Genomic DNA, 16,439 nt, shown 5'->3' on the forward strand with positions numbered 1-16,439 from the left:
TTATGCTTGTTTATTTTAGGGTTTTTGTTCAATTTAGTAATTTGAACTGCATTATATACAAGGAAAAGTCTTAATAAACCATTTTTATAAATTTTTATAATTAATTACAAATATTCTACTACTACTACCGTGTACTTCAGTCTTATTTCTACAAACAACACCTACTACACCATTGTTTTATTATAAATTAAACGATTAAGAGCTTCAGTGAAAGCGTCGTTTTCAAACGTTTTAGCTGTGCGCCAAAAATCTATTCGTTTTTCTGGTAAACCTTTGCGAACCGCAAACGTACTTCCCCGTTTCCACTCACCAGAGATCCTAAACAGGTTAAGGTGATCGTTGATTGGTTGGCAGGTGTTTTTGACTGGAGGCCAGCGGTCTCCCAACGTTCCACGAGCAGACGGATCACTGGAAAATGGCCAGAGACTGTCAGTTTAAATTTTGGTTCAGTTTTAACAATGACAGTGACAGAGTGGTTTGACGTTAAAATTTTGACAGTTTTCATACAAAGAATAAAATGTTTTTCCACTCAATTTTTAAAACTTGTTTCCGGTGGCAAAGAATGACATTCCTTAAGCTTGAACTTGACCTGGTCATGGATATAGCGATTATCAAGGTAAAAGACAAGAGGGCCGTGATTGCACAGATCAACTGTCAAAGTTAAGATATAAAATGTCATCTGTCACTCCAGACTGGTAACGTCATGTGAGTTTTATTTGAATATACGTACCCTTTTGTGGTGAAATTAACCCAAACGTCCAGCAAATACTCTCTGAGGATTTGATCGTTCGGTTCTTCCATGTCAGGAAAAAGTTCCGGAGACTTGAACAGGTAGAGCAAATCGTCACAATGGCAGTTTTCTGTAAAAAAATCGATTTGATTGATGATTGTTGACTGGAACCAGCACTTACTCCAGTTAAAAGTGATGTTTGTACCACCATCCGAAAACACTGAACCGTAACTTCTTGCCCCGACGTAATCAAACTGGTATAAGTAAATTGGACTGTGTCCTAAACAGGAGTGCAGTTGTAACGTTTGGTAGAGCGGGTAAATGAAAGCTCGATCTGAGAAAATCTACGCAAAACCCTAAAAAAATGTCGCACTTTACCTCACAAAAACTTACGTCGATAAATCCTTGCAGAAAGGTTTTATCGTTCAAATCCACGTATTCTTTGCCGTTCAAGTAGAATTCGGTGATGTTTTTGTATAAACTGTGCTCTTCAAAGGTGCTAAATTTGAGAACGAACAGTGGTCCACTTATAACAGACTCAAATTGGGAATTTAACTGGTTACGGATCTCGTCAGTGCTTAAAATAGCTGAAAATATAGCATATACACCACGTATGTCAATACAATATTTCAGGGGGTTAATAAGAAAGGTGAATGAGAAAATTATTGTAATTGATTTTTTTAAATCACAATGGTCATACACATGACGTCACAATTTGACAGTTGAATGCATATATACTGGTCAAATTACAATTTTGACATTAGGCAACACTGTCAACTGTCACAACACAAATCATACCTTTAGCCTTTAAAACGCCTTCGTTGCGCACAAACCCAACCATCCATGGCACCCTACGAACCTCCCCATTTTTAAGATAGTCCAGTGGCGATTTTGTGATGTACGGTAAAGGGTTTCTCGGTGTCGCCTTCTCCACCACTGGTCCATAGATACCTACAGGGTTGCCGAAAAATGTCTGAAATTGACAATTTAATAAAGGTTTGACGTTTTTTTTTTGACACTTTTAGCCCCAACCCTAAAATTGTCTTGGGTGTCCATGATGGTTTCGGCTGGCACGCTTCTCAAGCATTCTATCAATTGTTGATGAGTTGCGTTGACACACCCTACCTCCACTCCTTGTTGCTTCGCAATCATTCTCTGTAGGTCATTGGCTGTGCTAGCCCACAAGGCTAGTCCTTGCCCACTTTGTGATATGGCTTTTTTGAACAAGTCTAAAATTTTGACATTTTAGTGACATTTCAAATGACAATTATTATAATCAACGCACTCTCTGTTAAAGGACTCATCATGTGGTAATGGACGCTGGCTGAACCTGAACTTTGCCCACTGATGGTGACGTCATTGGGGTTGCCCGAAAACCTGTCAATGTTCCTTTTCATCCATTTCAAGACCGCGACTTGGTCCTTCAGACCGTAATTACCAGGAGCTTCATCGTCTGACGTGCTTAGGAAACCTATAACGCAACCAAAAATAATCACTAAAAAACTACCAACTGCTAATAACTGATTATACCAAAAGGTCCTAGACGGTAATTAGCGGTAACTAGAACCAGTTTCCGGTCCATAAAGTATTCTGGGCCCAAATAACCGGTGGTGGATCGACCGGTGAAAAATCCACCCCAATGGAAGAAAACCAGAACAGGACAGAGGGTTGCTGACAACTGACATTTCTGTGTATAAACAAAAGAACGTAACACTCATCACCAGAACGCCCATTCCTAGTAGCTGTCACGGCCATGTTTGTGTTGGTTGTTGTCGTTAACCGTAAGATGGCACCACTAAACGCATATTCGCATAATTTTAAAGCCAGACAATCAAAAGCCAGAAAAAATTAAATTTACTTATTGAAAAACGTCACGTGATTATTTATACATTAAAAGGAGTCACGTAATTTAAAAAAATCTCAGGTCAAACTGAAAAGCGGTCACGTGATCCTTTAAACATTATTGCGCTATTTACAGTCACGTGACCTTCGCTTTGACATTAAAAAAGAGTCACATGACTTTTAAAAAAATGTTTGATTATTGAAAATCGTTATGCGACTTATAAACTGTAAAAAGAGTCACACGTGACCATTTGCACATTATAAGGAGTCAGGTGACGCTTCAAATAATACTTTGGACATCTAAAACAGTCACGTGACCTTTAGGATTTCGTTTTGACGTTAAAATAATTGAAAATTATCACGTGTCTTAAAAAATATCAGTTTAAACTGAAAAAAAAAAACGTCATCCTTCAAATGACACGTTGACATTTAAAACTGTCATGTGACATTATAAAATCCATTTTTAATCTTGAAAGAGTCACGTGCCCTTCAGCATCTGTGTTGACGTTAAAAAAGTCAAGCGATTTGAAAAAAAAATAGTCTAAACATAAAAATTGTCACGTGACGTTAAAAATGACATTTTAATCTTACGAATAGATACGTGATTTAGTGGATCAGTTTAAGACTAAAAAAACGGTCACGTGACCTTCAGGATTCTGTTTTGACGTTAAAAAAGAGTGCCGTGTGACTTTTAAAATAAATAGAATCTTTATTATCAATCGATACCTCAAACCAGAAATTCTTATCTTGTTTAGTTTTCAAAATACGTGACCGGGACACTCTAACGCACATTTTGAGGTACTTTTCATCATCAGAACCGGACTTTTACCCGGTTTTTTTGAGTTAAATGAAGTAGGATGACGTTTACATTAAACAACAAACATGGCCGCCGCCAGGACTAGGGCTGGGCTATGTGCGAAGCAGTCAGAGCGTAGATTATCATGAATTGCATTCAAAACTCGGTCGTTACGTCATCGTAGACAATATAACAATTAAATGAATTTTAAAATAGTTAAAGTAATCACGTGACCCTAAAAAAAATTGAATTTGCAACTTTGACAGATTGTTTTTACGATCCCATCTCTCTCTCTCTCTTACCCGTGGCACAAAAACATTCAAATAAAGACAATCTTCCTGTCCTTCACTTTGTGGCTTGTACGAAAACAGATAGTTCTTCTGAAGACACACCGGTGTCTCATCTAGTTGCCGGAACTCGTCGCTGGACTGGATGTCTTGGGGCTCCTGTCAGATGATGGTGTGCTTAACGAGAAAATGCAGTAAAGTGCCTTACTTTGAATCGCAAATCTCCTAAAGGTGGTCGCGCGTAAGGTATTCCCTTGTACTCGAAGTAGGGCCGATGGTGTTCGGAGTGTTTTTGACGACCGCTGATCGACACTGCTGGAGTGTTGAGGGTGATTGTTGAGTGATACCCGTTAACTTGCATCAAAACCGTCATCAATACCACAACAACAAGCATTTTTGGTATTTTGCTCTAAAAGAGTCAAGAAATACTAAAATACTACTTAGGTAGTACTTTGGGTTTTGTATTTTGTTCCAAAACCTCTATTAACATAATAAAATCTAAGGTTCGCAATTTACGTTACTATACAGAGTGTTACAGGAAAAATCAGTCAGTAATTTGGTTTGTATAGTAAAGTTTGACGCAACATTACACCACACACTTTGTATAATTTAGAAAATGTATTATAGTTTGGTTGTTTGTAGGAAAAATGCAATTTACCATTATTTACAAATTAGTTAGGATTATCAGAGGATTATTGGTTCACTCTGTATAATATTTTACTATTTACACAAACGGTCAAAGTTTACACAAGTTGAGATAATGCTCAATTTGTTGTTGATGCTAATTTTACTATCCAAAAAATCTTATATAACCACTTAATGATAAAGTTTTGCAAAAACGACCTTTATAAACTGTAAGAAAGACAAAGGAAAACAACTGTCAACTTGTCAAATTAAATTTCCAAAGCTTTTTTAACGTAAGCGTCACGTTACATTAGGAGGATCAAAGAGAAAAACAAAAACTTAGCGCTAATTTTATTCCAAAGTAAATACAACAGTAGAATGATCTTGTATGTGGTAAATAGCTTGAGTTTGTTCGTAATTTGTGTCGGCCACTTCTTCGGTGTATTGTTGAACGAGCGGATCGTCTTCGTGCACGATTTTCATGTGCGCCAACAGGTTGTAGTTTTCCGCAAACTGTTTGCCGCAATACTCGCAATGATAGTTTTTCTCCTTGTCGTGCGTCGCCCTCATGTGACGTTTCAGGTGCGAATTTGACAGGAAACGGTGTTTGCACACCGTACACTCGAAATTTCGCTGGCCCGCGTGTATTTTCCGGTGCATGTTGAAGGAACTGTGATGAAGGAACTTTTTGCCGCACGATTCGCACTGATAACGACTTTCACCTAGAAAAAAACAATTTAAAATGAACAAGTCAAATTTAATAACCCCCAGTCAAAATGGCGGTGATTGCAGGGATCAACTGTCAAAAACCAATAAGTCATCTGTCACTCAGGACATGTCTTGGAAAGTGATCCAGATCACCTTAACCTTACAATTATGTGTGCAAGGCAGGGATGGAAAATTTCCAGAAAATTAAGATTATTATGGAAATTTTTCCAGAAAAATTGAAAAATTCAAATAAAGTTTAATGTAGTTTTAATCATTTAGCTTAAATTATCTGATTAGAATGCATGATAAGTTTGACAATGACAGTTGTTTGCCCTATCAAGGACAATTATCAAAAATAGAAATTTTTGTACCCAAAAATTACCACTTTTACATCTGATGCAAGGTTTTAACCAAATTTGTAAACTTACCTGTATGTATTGGTAAATGCCTGCTCAGACTAGCTTTCTGACTGAAACATTTACCACAAATGTTACAGAAACAAGGTCCCTCCTTGTTCAATCCAAGTAATCTAATGTCATCCTCTACACTGTCATGTTTTTTTATATGATTTTCATAGCCATTTTTGGTTTTAAAGCTCTGTCCACATATTTCACACAGTATATTATGACTAGGTTTGTTTTTGTTCATCACCTCCTCCACATGTTTGGACAGGTCCATTTGGATTGAGGTCTGAATCTGATTTGGATGATTAGTTAATGTCACTGAACTAAAACTGATAAACAAACCTGTTCAAACATTTTTTCATTCTGATCTTCCTTGGCCACTTCCAGGACTGGTGAAGAAGGTTTTCTGTTCAATTTGCTGTCCTCACTTTTGCATTTCACTCTCTTCACTTTAATCGGCAATCCTTTCAAATCTATATCAGGTATTTGCAGGCATTCCATCTCAGCCAGGTTGTCTGGTTCCAGTCTACTGCTGATCATGTCTGAAGTTTTGGAGGCTTCGACCTTTGAAATGTAGCTCTTCAATTGGGCGTACAGCTCCTTTTCCCTGTATTTGACAAAATCGAGTTCGTTCAACAGTTCGTGGCAATCCCCACATATGTTGCAATGCAAAAATGCGACGTTCCTGTACAAATCCTCCACCATTGTGATGAGGAGTTTATTTGATTTCTTTGAGTGTGTAGTTTTTAGGTTATATTGGATTTTATTGATTTGGTCGCGACATATTACACAACTACTACGTGCCAAATACATTGCAATTATTCATTAACCTGCATTTATGTACCAGAAAAATAACAATTTTAAAATTATTAGTAAACAGTTAACCTACAAAACTAATTTGACAGAATGACAGCCAGCGTTGCCAAACAACATTTTTAGGTTAACATTGGCAAGGCAACGCTGCTTTTCTATCTAGGTTAGGTCTGTTATGATATAAAAGTTGTATTTTTTTATTAAATCGGCTATAATAATGTGGGCTGACACTCTTTTAATCGTCTTCATATCAATATGCACTGCATTCCTAGGCGAAGGCCTAACTTGGCTAATGGTTTACCGGACAGAGCGTTATCAAAAATTGAAAGCCGAGGTGGAAAAGCAAAGCAAAAAATGTAAGTTTTTCACAAGTTTTACCAGCACTTTACAGGCTAAACCAACTGTTCTTACAGTGGAAAAACGCAAAGAAACTCACGGTGACACATTGGATAAGCAGCAGAAAAAGAAAATTGAAAGGGAAGAGGACAGGCTGAAGCACAATAACAGGGATTTGTCTTTTGTAAAGATGAAGTCAATGTTTGCTATAGGGTTTGCCTTTACTGCCCTTCTAAGTATGTTCAATAACATGTAAGTTGGGTTAATTGGGTTTAGTGACTTTACCTAACAAAAAAATCACTTAGATTTGATGGTAGAGTGGTAGCAAAGCTACCATTTATGCCCTTAACATGGATTCAAGGTTTAAGTCATAGAAACCTGCCTGGAGAGGACTATTATGACTGTTCCTTCATATTTTTGTACATTTTGTGTACCATGTCTATTCGACAGAATATCCAGAAATTGCTGGGCTTTGCCCCATCTAGAGCAGCCTCCAAACAAGGGAATAGCTTATTTGGACCAGCTCCTGGTCAGTTTAAATAAAATTACTAGTGAAATAAAACTATTAATTTAATAAAACTTATTTCTCATTATACAGAATAGTAGTTTCAGAAAATGGATGAACCTCTTCATCATAAATATCTTCAATTAAATCATCATTCTCTGTATCCAAGTAGGTTGGAAATGGTAAATCCTTTGGGAATCGCAGTGGTAGTTTTGTGTCGTAAATATTCACCAACGTATTGACTTCACCAGGAATTGCTTGCCCAGACACCCAAAGCACATTGTATTTGGTGTTTATCCTCCAAATCTTCAAACCTTTGGCCACCCTGTATCTGTTGCCCATGTGACCTGGCATTTTTGTGCCCGGCCACACCCTACCCTTCTCCCCACCACCGCCAATGTTACCACCCCGTCTGTGCGTTTTGGTGACACCGTGACTGGCTGGCATACCTTTGAAACCGTGCCGTTTCATTACTCCCTGAAACCCTCGATCAATACTGAAAAAATTGTTTTAACCCAAAAAGCTAACCACAGATGGCACTACCTACGTTTTTCCTCTAACATCCACATAGTTACCAACTTGAAAATGTCTAACTGAAATTGTAGTCCCTAAAGGTAAGACTGCATCAGGACTAACGAAAAACCGTGCCAGCCATTTGGTTGGCAACACTCCAGACTGTTTAAAAAGCCCACAATATTCTTTAGTAAAATTAGTTGGGTCCCCAATTTCAGCACCAATCAGTAAACATGCTTTTTTCTTAAACACTTTAGGACGTAACTGTTTGACTGGTTCATATTCTTCAGGTGAATAATACTTCACTACATGATTATCCAACACCTTAATAAGCATTATTAAAAGAATTGTTTAAGGTGAATAAGAGAAAAACACTTGCTTGTAACAGAGTGGTGGTGATTTTCTCTCCATTCTTCAACCATAAAGGATACACACCAATTTTCCTTGCAATCACTCCAGTTCTTTGCATTTTAGGGGTCCATTGAATTTTCTCTGGCACTATGGACTTTGTCCACTCTCTATGTTTTGCTTGTTGGTCCTGTACCACCTCCCTAATAAATTCCACGTTCTCTGGGGCGATTGGATCGTCAACTGACTGAAACCTAGTGTTACCCTTTCAAGGAGTTTCAAGGGGGTTTTTAACTCACAGTAATCGTTTTTTTCGTCAACCACACAGGGTGTCTGAGCCGCGGTTTGGATGGCAGATGCCTGTCTCGTCTAAACTCGTACGAAATGCTACAAAATAACATCTTGGATATGGATTTTAATTGAGTCTTGTGGTACTGACCTTAGTTGGCGGAGCTTTTCTTCCAGAATTCGAACGTTGCCACATGATCTGGAAACGGCACTTAAGCTCAACGCCATAATGAGTATTCGAATTGCACTTTAATTAATTAAACTTTTTTAATTATTATTATAAAGCCTGAATTCTGCATTTAACCACCTTTGAGGTTATGTATGAATGTAAATGCGTAACGAAATGAAATCACATGACCGTTTCACTGGTAGCCTTACCAAAGTCCCGTGATCGTGTTGTCAAATTACGTACAATTATCAAAGGAAAGTTAGGTTAGGTTAGTCCATGTTTGTGGAGGAAATGAGGTCACATGACCATTGCATTAGTAATCTTACTTCAGTCCCGTGACTGTGCTGTCCTTTATGGTCACAACCATTACAAACATTCAAAATGAGGTTAATTTTTATTATTAATTATCTAATCTATTAAAACAACTGTCAGGGGTGATAATGAAATGGTTTACGTTAATATACAGTGTGTACAGCTTGGTTTGGCAATGTTTAGGTGTGGATATGGACCCTTTGGGGTATATACTTTATTGTCCCTGTATGGGTAAGTACACTACAAAAACCCTTTATTTCTTCCCGTTTATAAAAGGCTTTTTTTTAGGGAGGTTTGGCAACCAAGCAGACCATTTTCTAGGTGCTTTAGCGTTCGCCAAAGGCTTAAACCGAACGCTCGCACTGCCCCCATGGGTTGAGTACCGTTACGGGGAACGAAAGTCTATACAAGTGCCTTTCGACACTTATTTTAAAGTGGGGCCGCTCCGAAAGTACCATAAAGTCATCACAATGGAGCATTTTATGCAGGAGATTGCTCCTTATGAATGGCCGCCGAACGAACGTGTTTCATTTTGTTATATGGCGCGTGGTTGGTTTTTTTGACCATTTTTTACCATTTTGGATGGTTGTAAGTTAATTTTAGGGGACAGTCAGTCCTGTAATGCAAAGGAAGGGAATCCTTTTGGTCCGTTTTGGGATACGTTCCACGTGAATTTTGTTGGTTCAGAGTTTTACAGTCCCTTACATTATGATGTTGGTAATGCAGTGACTGTTAGGCAGTGGCAGGTGCAGTACCCTGCATCAAAGTGGCCGGTCCTGGCCTTCACTGGTGACGTTTATTCCAATTGTTTCTAGTAAACTGTACTGATTTTGTGCTTAATAGGCAGTCCAGCCAGTTTTCCTGTTTCAGAGGAAAACCGTAAATTACACAAGTACCTGGAGTGGAGTGATAGAATCCAGCTAGAGGCGGAGGATTTCATCAAAACTCAACTTCCCAAGGGCGCTTTCATTGGTATTCATTTACGCAACGGCATCGATTGGGTGAGAGCGTGCGAACACATCCCAGACAGTCCCAATCTGTTTGCGGCCGCTCAGTGTTTGGGCTACAGAAACGAACTGGGACCAGCCACTCCCGAAATGTGTTTACCCTCCAAGGAATCGGTGATCAGACAACTGAAACGAACAATCAAACAAATCAACAGTAGGACTGTGACTGCGGTGTTTGTGGCGTCGGACAGTAATCACATGCTGAACGAGTTGCGGACAGCGTTGAAACGTATGAACGTGGCTGTAGTGAAATCGGATCGGTCTAGTCCGCATCTAGATTTGGCGGTATTAGGACAGGCCAATCATTTTATCGGTAATTGCGTATCGTCGTTTAGTGCCTTTGTTAAACGCGAGAGGGACGTAAAGGGTTTTCCTTCCACGTTTTGGGCCTTTCCAGCTGAAAAAACTACCAGGAAAAACAAAATTCGAGAAGAGTTATGAGTTAAGACTGATTTTGTATTATTAGGTTAAGCTTTTTTTTATTAAACAAGTTTATTTAATTGATTTACTTATTTGAACACAAGATGGCGTTGTGTGTGTAGGGACCTACTTTACCTTGCTAGTAGGAATGTGGTGAAGGCGCCAGAAATGTATCAGTTTTGTTTAAACCACATAAATTCAATATAATGAGTTTAGTAGAGTTAATTAGATAGCACGGTTCTTTGAATTAACATGCGACGCAGATAGAAATATTTCAATGTCAATTTATCAAAGTCGTTGCCGTGATAGTGTGGGCAGGTTTCGTACTTTATTAACGTTGCATACCAAAATATGTTTGTATTTGTATTGATTTGTTGTCCAAACTAACTGTAGTGGCGTCTATTGTCTTGATTAGTCACAACCCAAGACATCTTATCGGACAAAGAGCATTCCGGAGGCATCTGCGTGCGTCGACGACGCCAGCGTTTTTTTTTTCTATATACGCGACTTCCGTTTCAATGAGCGCTGGTGCACCGGCCAATAAAGGTTATTTCGTCCCGTCCGACCCGTTTACGTATGTAGCGTACCTACAGGGTGGTCGTAGTTATGTTCAAATAATTGGTAATAGTCTTAATAAGTCACGTGAGGAGTACAGATAACAAAGGAGCTTAGTTTTTAACAACGGCAACGTTGCATCACTGGCCTTCGGAAAATGACAATGACAGTTGTTTGACGACAGTAAAATATCACCCTAGATTTTTTAATTTAAAACGTTTGCTATTATCCGAGGTTTGTTTGCGTGGTTTTTATTAAAAAAATATCATTAATTCACCCATTTAAAGCTTGTTAATCAATAATGTCGATTAGTGTATCTGACTTGTCAATGTCAAACCGCCCCAGCCCTAGCGGCGGCCATCAGCCATGTTGTTTAGTTTATCACTGTACAGGTTCGCGTCGTTTCACGTTTCCCTCCTCAATTTCACGGTTAAAACGCGTTTTCGGTACCAAAAAATGACGTTAAAATGTTCCTTAAAGTGCCACGATCACGTGAGTGTAACTGGTTCGGTGCTGCTGTACGGTTTTCCCGGGAAAAACTTATTGTAAAGTTGGCTAGTGCAATCCAAACATTAGGTACGCTTAACTTTCAAGCTGTATAAGAATGAAGGTGAGTTTACATGATTTGCGTAAATTGCAGCATTATTTCTAGTTTATGCGTACATATTTTGGCGAACGTATTAACCTGAGTTTTAAGCTGTAGTAACATATAGGCCATCTTGTTTTGTCAGAATGAGATAAAACGAGATAGACACTGTAAACACTGACACCAAAATACGTCTTTTGTGTTACCCACCTGCCACTGAGATTTACGCAAATTTGACAGCAAATATTAATAACAAATGTAAAGTCATTCTTGTTGGTTCAAACATACCAAAAACCTTCTCTATATAATGACAGACACAATGCTTGTAAAAGTAATTGACAACTTTGACGTTTAACACCCTGTATTTTTGACTTTGAAATAAAATTAATGAGTTTTGATGATGATTGGACCACCCTGTGCATAAACAACTCAGCGTTCCCTGTTGCTGTCGCCCACATTCGGTCGGATTCGAGTATAGCCGGCAAGGCCGTCGTTCATTGGTGAACGACACACGTTGAAAGTAGGTTGTGACGTCACGACCGTAGTCTATAAGTAGATGTCAGCAGTAGCGTTCGTCTGCATTCGTTTACGCGTCGAGTTTGGTGGAGGAGAGTGGTTTTTCGGTCCCGTTTTTATTGTGTAGTTTATTTTCAATTTTGGTGCTGACAATGGCCAGCGAGGCGCAAAGGCTGATCGGGATCTCCCTTACGAAAATCGCCCAATCCCGTTCGCATCGGGGTGGCGTTAGTCTGCATAAAAACTTACTGGTGGCGACTGTATTGCAAAAAGCGCGCTACATCTTCATGGAGGAGGCCTACAATATGGTGCACTACCATCCCCCGGTTCCGATCCAGCAACGTCCGCCAGTGGCTGAGGAGGTGCTGGTGGGCCTCACCGCTGAGGAAGCCGGTTTGGACCTTCAGGTGCCGGAGAGCTCGTCTAGTGAGAGTGACGTCAACGCTGATTTTCTACCGTCTTGCGCTAGATGCGGTGACAGTCAACCGGATAAGGAAAACCACCCGCCTGGCAGTAGCGAACTGACTTACCTGGATTTGGATAAAACTTCCAACGTGCTCAAGGAGCGAAGCAACCTGAAGAGAAGGAGGGCGGTAGCTGAATGGGAGACTGAAGAGGCCGTCCAGTCTATTCTACCAAAAAAATGCAAAAGAGACTCCTCGTATGACGATAGTAGTAGTAGTAGTAGTGACAGTGACAGTTCTTGTAGTAGTGATGACTCAGTGTTTCTGGATGACGCCACGTTACTGTCGGATATAGTGAGTAAGGAGGTGGAGGAGGCGCAGAAAACAACTGCAACCACCTCCAACGTACCAGGCTCTGCAATGGAAATTGACAGGATTACTTCGCTGGTGTCGATTTTTAGTTTTAGTATGGGCGGCGACAAACTCAACAGGTCGGTGTCCACGCCAGATTTGTGTTCCGCCCAAGCGAAAGACTGTCCCGATAGTATACAACAACGGCCATTTCTCGCCATGACTGTGTAATAATTTCGTGCCCAAAACGCAACAACGATTCAAAATCGTTCCTTTGTAAAGGACGGAGGTCAATTCTTGTGATAGTGAAACATGTTATTACTGTTGTTTGTTAGAACGTTCCAATCCCCTACAAATTTGACCGGATTAGTACTACATTCCATATTTTGTGTACCTGAGCAGGTAGATCCGGTTGTATTTAGCCGTGAGAACTGCTATAACTTTTTGTAGGGGGTTGACTGGGAACGTTCAGGGGTCGCACACCCTTTTTGTGTACATACTATATAATATTATACATAAATAGGTTATTTTCTAGATAAAATTGTTAGCTCCGTTTTAGGGGCTTATTCATGTAAATATTACATTGTAATATTATTGCGTATATTTGAAAAACAATAAATTTTGATATAAAACTTACGGTTGTTTTTTTTGTTGTTGGAATAAACGCCAACTACTGCCTGAACGATAATTAAAACGCCCGAACTGTGGACTCACGCTGACGTCATTTCCATACGTACGTGATCAACAATACGCTGCTCGACGTTTGTGGGATTTTTAGGGATCACCGCCATCTGGACCGACCTTGACTAATCATGATAACGTCACTGATTCTAGGTTTTTTCTGAGTGACGTCATTTGTTGTACGGTCAATTTTGGTTTGTTAATGACCATGTCGGGGAAACCCGACAATGTTTAAAAATCCCGGAAAGGGAATGAATTTTGCCGGCCCCCTTGATCTGTTTTATTTCCAGATAGTTCATTTAGTATACAGGGTGTCCTAAATGTGACTATCACACTCTAGTCAGAGATGTAAAAGCGAGTTGGAAAATCTCCATTTGTGGAAATTTACCCGAAAATTACTTTTCCTTGATAGGAAGGGCTACAAATTGGTATATTGAACCACCCTATAATTATCAAAATAACCGAGTTATTGACAATACAATGGAGTAGTTTACAGGGTGATACATTAAATTTTTAACATCCCTGTATCTTGTTTAATGTTAATTTAAAAAAAATATACCAAATATGAATCTTGTTGATATTTGCATGTATGGTGTCCCAAATTTGAGCAACAAACCAAACTTATAATTTTTTATTCGATTTTAGTGGAATCTACGTCAAATTCTAGGCCTACTTGATGTAAAATGTTTGTATCTAAATTCAATTGTTTTTGCTCTAGCTACTTTGACCAACCTCCTCGAAAGCAGAAATTCCCAATTTAAGCGAAATTTTGGTGCACTTTTCCAGAAAATCGTCCATAACTCGCTTATTTGAAACACCCTGTATAAACACACCGTATAACAAAAGAAAGCTAATGAACGGGGCTATCACGTGACGTTGAGCGGGCACGGCTAAGTTGCCCCATTTGGACGCTAGAGGGCGTCAAAGTTGACTCTCGTTTTTTTGCAGTTTTTGCTCAATATCTCAGGAAGGTTTCAGGTTAGAGGTCTGAAAATTTACCACAAATGCACCTCGATGGGATGCAACTTTTACCTTCTATACACTTTTTTGGTACCATGCACCGTTTGACCTTGAAAAATTAAAAACTAGAATTTTCAAAATTAACCTCAACTGCCTAAATACCTTCAAGTTAATAGTACAAAAATGTAGAGAACGAATTATTTTTGAATTTTTAGATTTTTTCGGAAAATTACAGAACATTTTCTGGAAAAATTTCTACATAAATAGTCCAATAATATAAAGGATGTCCCAAATTTGAGAAACAAACCAAACAATACTAATAAACTAAAGAAATACTTGCTTAAGTGAAAAATTCAATCAATCACCCTGTAGTACAGACATTTTTTTGTATTTTCCGTAACTTTAGTATCTAAATTACTAATTGAGGTTAGGGACATTTTAACATTGTATAATACCATCAATTACACAATAATAAACAGCAATAACAAAATCTCTGAATTAACCTTCCCCACCCTCTACATAAGTTTCAATTTGATAACAAAGCAACATAAGAGGGATTGATCAATCATCCCCCCCCCCAAAGAAATCTCACCCCATAAACGTAGGTGGTGGGAAGGGGGGGGCAAAAAGAGGGCGAGGGCACGGATTAAATGGGGGAAGTTTTCGGGTCCCCATTGTTCCCGCTCTTCCCGATCGATAATGTTGTCGGATTGTGTGTTAAGGGGGGTGGTTTTGCTATACCTGCTTTTCACTTGGACCTTTTAATCCCTCGAGTGGCTTAGACTGTGCTTTATAGTAGTTTGTGTAGTTGGGATGATTTTAAGAAATTAGGCACATTCCTAGTCAGTTTCTTCCTAAATGGAAAACTCATCTGGAAGTCCTAAAGAGAGAGAGAGAGAAGAAGATAATCAAAAGGTGTTTAATGCCCCTTTTCTCAGTGAGTTGGTTTTAACAAGAGGTCGCGTCGGTAGCAAGTGTATATGCGCGACGATCTGGTGATCGGTTCAGCGTTCGTCGATGGTTCAACGACCCAACGAACCATATTTTCTACCGTTGCCCGGTGCTCAAGAGGTTCGTAAATGCACAACGGGCCTCGCCCCGACATTTTTCTTTGTCTAATTCGTATTAAAGAGGAACGAAGAGCGGCGCGCGACGCTCCGTTTCAATCTGACCTGAAAATGCGCAGGTTGCCACTCACCTCTCGTATGAAATGCCATTATTACAACCATGGCAATTTGGCAACGGTGGTTTCCTTTGCTTACGGCTGTCACTCAACGTCAATGACCAGCCGCCTCCTTATTTATAACCAATCCAACAGAATCAAGTCAGCATTGATAAATTACGTTACACCTAAAAAAACAACACACTTTTTGAAGCAATTTGAACGTAGAACACTGTTCTGCAATGAATTTTGAATCATCCTGTATATAAGGTCTACTCTAGCTTCATATTGGTTACGTTTCACGATTTAAAATCCATTGCAGCAGCAGGGTTGTTTTAAAGGAATTTAGATCGTAGTAACATTTTTCTTGTCAATCAATTGACGTTTGTGACAATCAAAATTGGTTTTTTACTTTTGACGTCTGGACGGTTTATGTAGATAACGAGCGGCCAGGGTTGCATTTTCACCTGTTCACGAGCGTCTGCCATCTTCAGTGCAGGTGTTGGGGGCACCTGTCGCGATCTCTTTTTTTTTTTGGGGTTAGTCGCACAAAATGGCGACCACGCCTTTCCTGATTACTGAAAAACCTTTAATCCTTTCACAAACACATTTTTTTCTGTACGTCGCGAACAGGTCTTTTACAATCGGTGGCCGTTACGCAAGACGGTTACAACAGAGCCAACCTCGATTTGCATTAAGGCTCCAACAAGAATATAATTATTAACGTTTTTAGCCGAGAGAGAGAGAGAACAAAAAACATTAGTCGGTAACAGCTTCATTATTACTTATAAAGTTTTAAATGGGACACCCTGTATACGCTTTACTAGGCCTACCAGGATTTCCAAAAGTATACGAGGCCAACTTGATTTTCCCTACTTGACAGATCACGTGACATTTGTTAAATTCAACGTGTAACTGATAAAGAGCGTTTGTTGTAAACGTTTCTCCTATTGCAACATGAACGAACGAGAATCGGTTCACTTTCACTTTGAACAGTGACGTGCACTAACCACAAAATAATCCGGAAGCGGGAGGTTTCGTCCTTGTTCGAACGGGATTTCGTACACACTTTGTTGAGTAGAAAAATCCAAAAAACCGATTGAGTAATCATTTTTTTTCTCT

The 16,439-nt window shown here is 39.3% G+C and overlaps 6 protein-coding genes across 7 annotated transcripts; 3 read left to right on the top strand and 3 right to left on the bottom strand.

Moving 5' to 3' along the window:
* Positions 1-68: 68 nt before the first annotated feature.
* On the bottom strand, positions 69-4,147 carry LOC145738029 (juvenile hormone esterase-like). The gene is made up of 10 exons (XM_081992888.1): positions 3,864-4,147; positions 3,671-3,814; positions 2,261-2,417; positions 2,016-2,201; positions 1,763-1,959; positions 1,529-1,703; positions 1,124-1,317; positions 912-1,074; positions 731-860; positions 69-408 (listed from the first exon to the last, which is right to left on the bottom strand). The coding sequence occupies exons 1-10, from the start codon at positions 4,047-4,049 to the stop codon at positions 165-167; spliced, it is 1,776 nt and encodes a 591-aa protein (XP_081849014.1). The 5' UTR covers positions 4,050-4,147; the 3' UTR covers positions 69-164.
* Positions 4,148-4,618: 471 nt separating this feature from the next.
* On the bottom strand, positions 4,619-6,297 carry LOC145738031 (uncharacterized). The gene is made up of 3 exons (XM_081992890.1): positions 5,734-6,297; positions 5,416-5,683; positions 4,619-5,001 (listed from the first exon to the last, which is right to left on the bottom strand). Exons 1-3 carry the CDS (start codon positions 6,202-6,204, stop codon positions 4,631-4,633), a joined length of 1,110 nt encoding a protein of 369 aa, XP_081849016.1. The 5' UTR covers positions 6,205-6,297; the 3' UTR covers positions 4,619-4,630.
* Positions 6,298-6,332: 35 nt separating this feature from the next.
* LOC145738034 (calcium load-activated calcium channel-like) lies at positions 6,333-7,140 on the top strand. 2 transcript variants are annotated; one of them, XM_081992894.1, is made up of 3 exons: positions 6,338-6,560; positions 6,618-6,792; positions 6,846-7,140. In XM_081992894.1, the coding sequence occupies exons 1-3, from the start codon at positions 6,422-6,424 to the stop codon at positions 7,081-7,083; spliced, it is 552 nt and encodes a 183-aa protein (XP_081849020.1). In that variant the 5' UTR covers positions 6,338-6,421; the 3' UTR covers positions 7,084-7,140. The 2 variants fall into 2 exon arrangements, with proteins under 2 accessions (XP_081849019.1, XP_081849020.1); XM_081992893.1 differs by having other exon boundaries at positions 6,333-6,792.
* Positions 7,093-8,573, bottom strand: LOC145738032 (large ribosomal subunit protein uL3m-like). Its single transcript, XM_081992891.1, has 5 exons — positions 8,346-8,573; positions 8,206-8,293; positions 7,938-8,153; positions 7,593-7,882; positions 7,093-7,541 (listed from the first exon to the last, which is right to left on the bottom strand). Exons 1-5 carry the CDS (start codon positions 8,420-8,422, stop codon positions 7,121-7,123), a joined length of 1,092 nt encoding a protein of 363 aa, XP_081849017.1. The 5' UTR covers positions 8,423-8,573; the 3' UTR covers positions 7,093-7,120.
* Positions 8,574-8,712: 139 nt separating this feature from the next.
* Positions 8,713-10,182, top strand: O-fut1 (O-fucosyltransferase 1). Its single transcript, XM_081992889.1, has 4 exons — positions 8,713-8,906; positions 8,964-9,224; positions 9,279-9,464; positions 9,519-10,182. Exons 1-4 carry the CDS (start codon positions 8,804-8,806, stop codon positions 10,121-10,123), a joined length of 1,155 nt encoding a protein of 384 aa, XP_081849015.1. The 5' UTR covers positions 8,713-8,803; the 3' UTR covers positions 10,124-10,182.
* Positions 10,183-11,712: 1,530 nt separating this feature from the next.
* LOC145738033 (uncharacterized) lies at positions 11,713-13,150 on the top strand. Its single transcript, XM_081992892.1, has one exon. The coding sequence runs from the start codon at positions 11,912-11,914 to the stop codon at positions 12,743-12,745; it is 834 nt and encodes a 277-aa protein (XP_081849018.1). The 5' UTR covers positions 11,713-11,911; the 3' UTR covers positions 12,746-13,150.
* The last annotated feature ends 3,289 nt before the right edge of the window (positions 13,151-16,439 follow it).

The sequence above is a fragment of the Ips typographus genome, linkage group LG14, assembly GCF_016097725.1.
Source record: "Ips typographus isolate SLU linkage group LG14, UJ_Ityp_2.0, whole genome shotgun sequence".
Taxonomy (NCBI): Eukaryota; Metazoa; Arthropoda; class Insecta; order Coleoptera; family Curculionidae; genus Ips; species Ips typographus.

What these genes read in the sequence shown, in the direction of transcription:
- LOC145738029 (XM_081992888.1), bottom strand. Translation starts at nt 4,049, where the DNA reads ATGCTTGTTGTTGTGGTATTGATGACGGTTTTGATGCAAGTTAACGGG. An exon ending in TTACCGTCTAGGACCTTTTG is followed by an intron (nt 2,202 to 2,260) that starts GTATAATCAGTT and finishes GTTGCGTTATAG; the next exon opens with GTTTCCTAAGCACGTCAGAC. An exon ending in GTTAATTTCACCACAAAAGG is followed by an intron (nt 409 to 730) that starts GTACGTATATTC and finishes GCCATTTTCCAG; the next exon opens with TGATCCGTCTGCTCGTGGAA.
- LOC145738031 (XM_081992890.1), bottom strand. Translation starts at nt 6,204, where the DNA reads ATGTATTTGGCACGTAGTAGTTGTGTAATATGTCGCGACCAAATCAAT. An exon ending in ATGAAAAAATGTTTGAACAG is followed by an intron (nt 5,684 to 5,733) that starts GTTTGTTTATCA and finishes CATCCAAATCAG; the next exon opens with ATTCAGACCTCAATCCAAAT. An exon ending in GCATTTACCAATACATACAG is followed by an intron (nt 5,002 to 5,415) that starts GTAAGTTTACAA and finishes GTTTTTTTCTAG; the next exon opens with GTGAAAGTCGTTATCAGTGC.
- LOC145738034 (XM_081992893.1), top strand. Translation starts at nt 6,422, where the DNA reads ATGTGGGCTGACACTCTTTTAATCGTCTTCATATCAATATGCACTGCA. An exon ending in CTAAGTATGTTCAATAACAT is followed by an intron (nt 6,793 to 6,845) that starts GTAAGTTGGGTT and finishes AAAATCACTTAG; the next exon opens with ATTTGATGGTAGAGTGGTAG.
- LOC145738032 (XM_081992891.1), bottom strand. Translation starts at nt 8,422, where the DNA reads ATGGCGTTGAGCTTAAGTGCCGTTTCCAGATCATGTGGCAACGTTCGA. An exon ending in TGACGAAAAAAACGATTACT is followed by an intron (nt 8,154 to 8,205) that starts GTGAGTTAAAAA and finishes ACTAGGTTTCAG; the next exon opens with TCAGTTGACGATCCAATCGC. An exon ending in TCACCACCACTCTGTTACAA is followed by an intron (nt 7,883 to 7,937) that starts GCAAGTGTTTTT and finishes ATGCTTATTAAG; the next exon opens with GTGTTGGATAATCATGTAGT.
- O-fut1 (XM_081992889.1), top strand. Translation starts at nt 8,804, where the DNA reads ATGAAATGGTTTACGTTAATATACAGTGTGTACAGCTTGGTTTGGCAA. An exon ending in ATTTTGTTATATGGCGCGTG is followed by an intron (nt 9,225 to 9,278) that starts GTTGGTTTTTTT and finishes AGTTAATTTTAG; the next exon opens with GGGACAGTCAGTCCTGTAAT. An exon ending in GCCGGTCCTGGCCTTCACTG is followed by an intron (nt 9,465 to 9,518) that starts GTGACGTTTATT and finishes TGTGCTTAATAG; the next exon opens with GCAGTCCAGCCAGTTTTCCT.
- LOC145738033 (XM_081992892.1), top strand. Translation starts at nt 11,912, where the DNA reads ATGGCCAGCGAGGCGCAAAGGCTGATCGGGATCTCCCTTACGAAAATC.